The sequence below is a fragment of the Salvia hispanica genome, chromosome 4, assembly GCF_023119035.1.
Source record: "Salvia hispanica cultivar TCC Black 2014 chromosome 4, UniMelb_Shisp_WGS_1.0, whole genome shotgun sequence".
Classification (NCBI taxonomy): Eukaryota; Viridiplantae; Streptophyta; class Magnoliopsida; order Lamiales; family Lamiaceae; genus Salvia; species Salvia hispanica.
The window spans coordinates 29,088,108-29,098,190 of record NC_062968.1 but is presented as its reverse complement, the minus strand read 5'-3'; the positions used below and the strand labels follow the sequence as shown (position 1 = coordinate 29,098,190).

The 10,083-nt window shown below is 35.1% G+C and overlaps 2 protein-coding genes and 1 pseudogene across 2 annotated transcripts; all 3 read left to right on the top strand.

The window, feature by feature from the left end:
- On the top strand, nucleotides 1-435 carry LOC125220853. The gene has a single exon (XM_048122986.1). The coding sequence runs from the start codon at nucleotides 1-3 to the stop codon at nucleotides 433-435; it is 435 nt and encodes a 144-aa protein (XP_047978943.1).
- A 139-nt stretch (nucleotides 436-574) lies between these two features.
- On the top strand, nucleotides 575-1,189 carry LOC125220852. The gene has a single exon (XM_048122985.1). It carries the CDS (start codon nucleotides 575-577, stop codon nucleotides 1,187-1,189), a length of 615 nt encoding a protein of 204 aa, XP_047978942.1.
- Nucleotides 1,190-9,357: 8,168 nt separating this feature from the next.
- The window catches only part of LOC125222000, a 41,442-nt pseudogene continuing 40,716 nt past the window's right edge, over nucleotides 9,358-10,083 (top strand).

Here is a 10,083-nt window from a genome sequence, read left to right as displayed (position 1 = left end):
ATGAGTTACGGCGATGAGTTCCAACAATTGGTGGATAGGGAGTTCGATGAACTCGTTCAAGAGGTGCAACGGGAAGCAGAAGAGGAGGAGGCGGCGGCGGCGTTTGTTCGCCCGTTCTATCATCGACGGACCATCTGGCGTGACCATGTCGGGGCACACCATCGGTTGGTAGAAGACTACTTTGGCGATAACCCCCGTTACCCAGCAGAGATTTTCCGTCGCCGCTTCAGAATGTCGCAACGGCTATTCATCCATATAGCGAATACATTGGCGCAGCGGTACAAGTGCTTCACATTGCGCAATGATGCTACCGGCCGACCCGGGTTGTCGACATATCAGAAGTGTACCGCTGCAATTAGGCGACTTGCCTATGCCGGACCCGCCGATATGTTCGACGAATACCTACAGTTGGGTGAAACAACTGCTCGGCGCTGAGGCAGGTTTGTAATTGTATCCGGACCATCTTCGGTCCGGAGTATCTACGGAAGCCAAATGCCGATGAGTGCCAGAGATTGATAGATATGCACGGGCGAGTGCATAATTTTCCGGGGATGATGGGCAAAGCATCTATTGCATGCACTGGGAGTGGAGGAACTGCGCCGGTTGCTTGGAAGGGGAAGGGTTCACATCTGGATTCAAAGGAAGACACCCAACAATGATACTGGAAGCTGTTGCTGACTACCGACTGCGAATCTGGCATGCCTATTTTGGTGTCGCAGGGTCGAACAACGACATCAACGTACTAGATTCGTCCCATCTCTTCAATGATGAGTGTCGGGGTGAGGGTCCGACGGTCAGACTCATGGCCAACGGGACGCAGTACAACAGGGCATACTACTTAGCCGATGGGATATACCCTCGTTGGCACGTGTTTGTCAAGACGATCCGGCAGCTGGTTGGGCCGAAACAATCCTATTTTGCGGCCAAACAAGAGAGTGCTAGGAAGGACGTTGAGCGTGCTTTTGGTGTCCTCCAATCGCGATGGGGCATTCTTCGGTGCCCGGTTCGACAATGGCACGAAAATGATGTCGCCTCCATCATGTATGCATGTATCATATTGCACAATATGATAATAGAGGACAAGGATATTCTGCAGAGAACTGGGCACCGGAAGAGGGTGCAAGTACGAGTCACGGTGTTGCAACCGCCCCACTGCAGATGGGTGTACCGCGTAGTGATGCATACTTGATCCAACGGTTCGCCGATATGCGGAGGGAAACATCACATACGACACTGCAGGCTGATATGGTAGAAGAGGTTTGGAATCGTAGGGGAGGAGGGCGTAGAGCGTGATATGCGTTGGGAAAGTAGTTTATTAGAAGTCAAGAATTTTCGTTGTATAATTTTACCCCTTTGTATAATACAACGAAGATTTTGTTTTAATTTTAGTTCGTATGCATTTTTTCAATTTTAAATGTAGTAGAATTAAAATATAGACAAAATGGAAAAAAATAAATTTTTGGTGGCTTGGTCATGTCCACTATAGTGGGAAACATGGGCATTGGTGGCCCATAGCGTATGTTTGGGGCTCCCCTACCACGCTTTTAGTTTACTTTTTTTTTTTGTAGTGTTAATCGTTAAAATTGTGTAAAATCATCTTTCACCCTTACTAATCCGACGCACGTAAAGATCAACGGTCAAACGAGGGTTAAGAATAAAAAAAGAAATCACATTCGTCCCATAAAAATATGTGCACTTTTCATCTATTCATCCTTTTATAAAAACGAGTGTTAACACTTGTGCTATGCACAGGACAAAAGATTTTTAAAATAATGAAGATATATTAACTTAAAATAAAGAATATAGAGTAAATAAGTAGTATAAAAATATATTTACAGATAAAAACTAATTAAAATAAGTATTTCTAATATTATAAACAATTAAAAATATATTAATAAACAACAACAAAAAGATATCCATACTTCTCTCAACCTACTCTCAATGAAACATTTCATATTTTAGCAGATGATTGTATGCTATTTTAAAATGTATTAGTATACAATAAAATACTTTAAATAACAAAAGAGGAGATATGTGGATGAAATAGAATAAGACATACAAATAAAGAAAAATGTAATACTACTATTTACAAAAGGAAAAAAAAGCAAACTATTTGAACGAATAAATAGTAGTAGTCAAATAAAAATCATATTATATAAAATTTAATAAATAGTAGCAGTCAAATAAAAACCAAATTTTATAATACAGAAGTCCCATTATAAATTTCACAGTTACATAACTTACATCAAATAATTGTTAAAAAGTAAAAAGATTCACATTAGAAGATATCTCTAGGTAAAAAGGAGATGGCATATGACAGTTACACAATCAATAAGATGAAGATCACATGTAGCTATATGCAGAGGAAAGTTGGAATTGATCCTTGAATGATCTGATTAGATAAACTAGTTGATATAAAAAACACTAATCAAGAAAACTATAAATTCATACCAGTACCAATCGATCTTCCAATAGCAACCGCAAGTTCATCTCATTGTTCCTTGAATGATCTGATTAGATAAACCAATTGATATAAAAATAAAACAACACTAATCAAGAAAACTATAAATCCATACCAGTACTTATCCATCTTCCAATAGCAACCACAAGTTCATCTCAACAACTATTGTAATTGTAGAAAATTATCAATAAGCATGAATCGATCGCACCATCTCAGTAAAACAGAATAACAATCAATAAAACAACACCCACATTATTGAATTTAAACACTGACTCAGATAAAAATCTAAACACATATACAATACATAAAAAAAATAGGAGTAATACTTACAATGCATAACCTCTAATATTACTGCAATTCGCAACACCAATTCAAGATTATTAGCAGAACTAAAACAATGAGAGATTATAATCGAATTAGTACCATTTTTCGCTGATACCCTAAATTCCTTGATGCGCGTGTATGTGATATTGGACTGAAGATTACGGAAGAGGTAGCGGTTAAAATAGAATGATGAAACTAAAAATTAAAAAGGTTACATGTTTATAATATGTGGAATAAATCAAATCAAATTAAAACCTCCCACTTCTCCACTTAATCCCATGTTTTAAGGCCTTTAATTATATATTTAATATAATTTTTAAATTAAATGATAATTTTATAAATTTTTCCAAAACTCTCATTTTATATATTGTATAGATTTAGAATAGATTATAATAACTAATTAAATTTAACACCATGGTCATGGAAAATACCGTGTGATTATTTTTTGTTGGAATAGATTATAATAATTAATTAAATTTAACACCATGGTCATAGATTAATTATAGGGAAACAAAATAAATTAGTTAAATTCCATCCCTACAATTATGGAATTCAAATTTACATCCATATAATGAAAATGCTTCGTACAAAATAATACAGGTAACAATTCTTTTAAAATGACTACAATTGAATTATAATTGATTGACCTAAATACCCCCAAAATTCTACTTATTTCCCAAAATATCCTCAAAACTCCCCTTTTATATATTTATAGATAGATATGAGCATTTCCATTTATGGAAAGTTATCCCAATTTATTATCCTTGTATATTAAGTTATTTGCAACTTGTTGGTTTATAGAGTACAAGAGATAAAAGTCCGGCGTAATACAAACCAAAAAGGAATACAGAAGAACAAATTGAAAAAAATTACTCCCTCCGTCCCGGCTAAGATGACACATTGCTTAGCCGGCACGGGATTTTAGGAGTTATTGGTTAAAGTGTTTAATTGGAGAGAGAGAAGGTGAATGTAAGTATTAAAGTAGAGAGATAAAGAAAGATGGATATTTTAATAGGAGTGAGAAAAAGTGGTTGAGTGTATTAATTGGAGAGAGAAAGTTACCCAAAAAGGAAATGTGTCATCTTAGTTGGGACAAACTAAAAAGGAAACGTGTCATCTTAAGCGGGACGGAGGGAGTACAATATAGAAATTGAAACAGTAAACCGTGTTCAGTTGTTAGTCGAGTCGAGGAGTCATCTTTCCGCAAGACGAGTTACGCTCCGATAGTGCTCTCAGGTTGGCATTTCGTCCTCAAAGATAAAACGGCTACGTCTCTGGTGAAGCAACATCGCTATCAGCAGAGCTCCGGCGAACTGGATGGATGAGAGGACAGAGCTTTCGATAGAAAAAACAATGCAGGAGAAGGAGAGAGCTTATGATGCAGAATGCTTGTGAATGGTGTGTAGAATGCATGGAATGACTAGCCTATTTATAGGATCAGTCCACTGAAGGGGGTCAACAGCCATGATGGTTGTCATCATTGCGAGGCTGTAACCGCCGACCGTTACAAGGCGTTACGAGAGCTGAGAGGTTGTCTAGGTTCGTTCACGACGACTTACCACGTGTCAGCCACGTTGGTTTTACCGCGTCATACTGATGAGGTGTCATCCCTCTTGGCTCGCTGACGTGGAAACGGTGGTGGTCTAAAAAGAACTAGACCAGTCTAAGGTCGAACCCAAGTACCGAGCCACACGACCAGGCTCAAAGACCAATTGCCAAGATCCAAGTCCAAGGACACGGGCTCGCGGCTGGGCAGGCGGCGCGCGCGTGTGGGCTCTATAGCCCATCTTAATTCACTATAATAATAATTACATGTAATAATCCTTCTTATTAAATACTGGTTTAGTAAGATTGTTACTTTCAATGTGAGATACTTAACTCTATTAATTAGTCTAATGACTTCTCTCATAGCTCATTAATTAGTTTGCAATTTTGTAAAAAATTAATCAATTATTTCTCATTCACGGGTATCGGATTTGAGAAAATGAATATACCACGGTCCTCTAATCCGAACGTAGATTGACACTATATCATTTAATTTCACAAAATTAAATGTCTCATTGGAAGTATTATTGGTCAAAGTCCTTTGATCGGGCATAGGATTCCAACACAACTTATATCACTATTGAAACACTAATAATAATGTGGATCTCAGTATAGACTAACATCGTTTTAACAATCCTTCCGCTCATCTATCTTACTTCACCAATTTTATCTTAATTCCCTTGACATATCATATGTCCATATTTTTATGGGATGGAGTGAGTATCTACAAAATATTGATTCAAAATAAGAATAATCAAATGCTAAAATGACAAACAGAAAGAAAAAGGTGAAAATAGAAAGAAAAAGGTGAAAATAAGAACAATCCCTGCGTGAGGAGACACGTGACTCTCCCGCATTCTACTGTATCCCAACTTGAGGAGACACGTGAATCTGCTGTATCACAGCTTGAGGAGACACGAGACTCTCTTGCATCCCAACTTGAGGAGACACGGGACTCTCCTGCATTCCAGCGTGAGGAGACACGTGAATCTGTTGTATCCCAGCGTGAGGAGACATGTGAATCTGCTGCATCCCAGCGTGAGGAGACACGTGAATCTGCTGCATCCCAGCGTGAAGAGACACGTGAATTTGCTGCATCCCAGCATGAGGAGACACGAGACTCTCCTACATTCCAGCGTGAGGAGACACATGAATCTGCTGCATCCCAGCTTGAGGAGACACGTGAATCTGCTGCATCCCAGCGTGAGGAGACACGGGACTCTCCTGCATTCCATATAAATACGTGCACTTTCCATTTTTTTGTCATTTCATAAAAATATGAATATTTCCATTTATGAAAAGTTATCCCAATTTATTATCCTTATACATTAAGTTATTTATAACTTATACCACCATTAAAACAATAATAATAACCACTTTAACTATCATTTCACTCATCTATCTTACTTCACCAATTTTATCTTAATTTTCGTAACATATCATATGCACATATTTTTGTGGAACGGAATGAGTATCTACGAAATAGAAAGAATAATCAAATGCTAAAATGACAAATAGAAAGAAAAAGGTGAAAATGACTTACTACATAAGTACTCGATAATTATAAGTTAGATTAATGCACTGTACTCCTAAATGTATTATTACTGATCTTTTATATCATAAAATATTTTTAAATATGTATATACGCATATTGGGAAATGTTAAAATGACAATGCTATTTTGGATGACACTGTACCACTAATCATGACCGTTATATGATACACAAACTACCACATGGCATCATAAATATATACAAAAAATATGGGATTAGGCGTGGAGGGGTATGAAAGGTATGCCATTAAATGGTTTTTATTCTTCCCTAATTTCAAGCAATTAATGTGGTAGATAATGTAAGTTATTATTCATCCTATTATTATGTGTGCAGTTTGTTTTGTACAAAATATAGTTATTTTCTTATAATGTCTGAGAATATGATTTCCTTAATCATTATTTTTCGTTTTGCTTAATTTTTTTATATGCATGATATTGTTTCCTTTATTTAATATTATTGTAGTAATATTTTATTGGTGGAGTTTATATTTAGCGACTTATTGTGATTTATTGTAATTGTTGTTTGTATTACCGACTTCATAAGAATGCTTGATTAAATATATTATATTGCTTGTTTATGAGTACGAAGTTGCATATCAGTGTTTAGTGATTCCTTATTTATCATTATTGTGCTAAAAATAATAATAGAAGTTATATTTCATGCCTTTATATACTTTATTGCTTATTAGTAATAGATATCGATTTGTGCTTGTTGTGGGGTAAAATTTAACAATGATTTTGCATCGCATTTTGCTTGATTACCATAGTGCACATCGATTTGTGATTGATTTCGGGTAATATTCGCAATTGATTTTGAAACTACAATTTCACTTTGTTACATTTGATGATTTGCTTGTGTGTGCATTAACATTTGCTTATATTAATAATTGATCCCTTATGTGTGATTAATGTTCTAAATCTTAATTTGTTGAATGACAAACATAACTCGATATCTACAATCATCTTCTTCAGGATCTTCGTTTGCCTTCCTTTTTCTAACCATCGTAATTAGCGTGAGTACTGTGTTGAATGATCAAAATTATTAGTCTATTGGCTCGTTCTCAAGCAGTATATATGTAGTAAGCAAATATACGAAAGAACACAAGCAATTGAACCAGCAAGCATAGATATGGAATCACATAAGCATTTATCATACTAGTGGCAAGCAATCTTAAATCCTTTTTGTAATCATTTCAATTAGCAAGTCCTATGTTTAACGACCAAAACTATTTGACTAAAAGCTCAATCTTACGTATGTCAAGCAGCAAGCAAATATGTAGTAAGCATATATACAGTACAACATAGGTAATTGAAGTAGCAAACAAATATTATGTAACACACAAGCGTTTTTCAAACTTGTGTCAAGCAATTCGAGATAATTTTTTTAACTATTCTAATAAGCTAAGTCCCGTATTCAGTAACCAAAAATATTACATAGTTGGCTTATTATCGAGTATTCCAAGCATCAACAAATATGTAGAAAGCAGATATATACTAAAACACAAGCAATTTTAGTGGCAAGCAGATATATGGTCACACACGAGTATTTATCCAACTTGTAACAAGCAATTCGAATCTATTCAAAATTGAACCCAAACAAAAATCAAAACTCGAAATCAATATAGTAACTAACAGAGATACCAAAGCAAACAATTGCATACACAACAATTTCACTCATCAACAATGTCAAATCAAAAGAATTACTCAATTTGTCGAGCCGGAGCAAGAATCAAGAACGTCGGAGGAGCTATGAATAGCAGATATCGCCTCATTTCACAAGATGCAATGAGAAACAATTAGAGAAATAGGCTGGTAATTGCTACAATCGATGGAGAGAGAGCCGCTGGTGACGCTGAATCGAGAATTATGGCTCAGTGAATTGGTAGAAGAGCACCGATTAATTGGAGATTTCTTTTTAGGGTTTCTGGATTGGAGAGCATCATGATTAATTGGATAATAGGGGAAAGAGTAAGGTGGGAGAGAGGTATGTATGGCGGAGTGGGAGAGAGAAATTCAAAATCAAAGTGCAAAATAACTGGGATTTTCAAATCCTGCATCAGTTTCTTATATGAAAAAATGACTAAAATATCCATATAAGCAATATTCTGTTAACAAACAGACAAGCAATCCGGACTCTATTCCTGTAATCCAATCTCATCCATTCACTTAAGAGATCGGATGGCTTATAATGGTGTTAGGTTGTCATTTTAACTATGTTGTCACCATAGTGCACTCCCACGCATATTATATGGAAATAAACAAATTAGAACTCCTATCAACATATTTTTTTTTATGATTTTATTTTACCAACTTACCATAATGCAAACTCCAACGAGTAATATCTCATATTGCCTCAATAACATTTATTGGTGCAGTCCTCTTTCAGTGTCAATTTCATCACTGGCAATTCATATGATAAGCTTTAACCCCCAGTCTCTCTAGAAGTATTTATATGCTTACAAGAATCTTTAACTATAATCTCTCGGTTTCTTTAAAAAGGAGTAAAAGATTTTGGAGATAGTATAACTTTAAAATAAGAGAGAAGAATAATTGAAATAGAGTTAGTGTATTGTTATATTGGATTGTATTTATCGTGTTAACAAGCACGGGGGAATAGAGTTAGTGTATTGTTATATTGGATTGTATTTATCGTGTTAACAAGCACGGGGGAGTGTGATCAATTGCTAACTAACTAATAATTTTAAATTAAGACTAAATCTTAGCCATTAGCCATTAGATTAGAAGATCCAGTAGTTGAAATAATGCCTAATAGATTATATTTTTAATTAAAAAAATTAATAAATAAAATTAGAGGGTATTAATGTCAATTCTCTCTCATTAGAATCATCTTAAAATTTTAAATTTACGTAACTTTCTCGATTTAAATTATTTTTTCACTAAAAATATATCAAATTAAAGATAATTTTATAAGGATTCCAACGATATCTCAATTGCATATGTTCCGACGACATTCAGATGATGAAATTTGATGTGTTTTTATTTTATTTTTAAGTAAATGTTGATAACCAGATTTTTATCAACAAATATATCAAAAAATCTCAATAAAAACATGCAAAAATCTCAATAAATATGTGTTGATATTTTCTTGTACTAGTGTTGATATTCTTAGGTCATATTGTTGATATTTGTAATACACTATGTTGATATAAAAAAAATATTCACGAAAATTATCATATGATAACATAATGACGATATTACCCTTTTGTTGATATTTTATCTACTATTTATTGAGATTCGTAAGATTTAATCTCATCCACTCATTTTAAAATCTAAGAATGGAGATTTGGTCTTAATTTTGGATTAGAGTGTTATAAGTATTAGAATATGACCCGCACAAAGTGATAGTAAAAAAAAAAAAAAAATTATTTAAGCTTGACATGTTTTGATTAGTTGATAATAATTTTACATAATCTTTGCAAAATTTTCGGAAGGCAAATAAAAAAAAAAGTAAATTACGAAGGCGTCGTCTTCACCAAAAAGGCAAAAATATTTTGGTCTGTTGCAACTGCCAACCTAAATTGTTGCAGCCTATTCGACTGATAATCCCACTCTCCCACCATTCCTCTTTCTCCGCACCTGCACCAAATCATTATGAGATTTCACTTCGCTAACGATTTCGCCGGCACCCGCCGTTTTGCTGCAACGTACAACCAGCAATGCAGAGCGTACGCTCCATTCCGCCGCCTCACCAAAAAACCTGAGCCTCCGAATCGCATTTCCCCTTCCCTCTCGATATTCCGCCGCTTTTGCTCATCCAAATCCTCGGGTTCTCGTATGGGATTGCTAGGCTGGTATTTGGGGATGTTGGAGTCGCGTCCGATTTTGACCAAGAGTCTTTCCTCCGGCCTTATTTATGCGGCGGCTGACACTACTTCACAGGCAATTATATTCATTTACGTAATTCATTTAATTTCGTTGAGGTTTTTTGAATTTGATTGGATAAAGTCTTGCTTTTGGAATTGGTGTATTTGATATGAACACAATCACTAGGTTTTTTGGTTAAGTCTGAGAGGGGAACTGTAAATCCAGTCAATCAATGAATCAAATCCCTAATTTTGGATCAATTGAAATGAACAGTTGTGGTGATAGAACTATTTACTTTAGCTATGTGTGTTTTAAAAGGGATATAGCTAAATTTTACACATTTTAGCTCGACAACTAAATATGTCAATATCTTGATT

Coding starts and splice junctions, on each gene's coding strand:
- LOC125220852 (XM_048122985.1), top strand. CDS start 575: ATGCACTGGGAGTGGAGGAACTGCGCCGGTTGCTTGGAAGGGGAAGGG.
- LOC125220853 (XM_048122986.1), top strand. CDS start 1: ATGAGTTACGGCGATGAGTTCCAACAATTGGTGGATAGGGAGTTCGAT.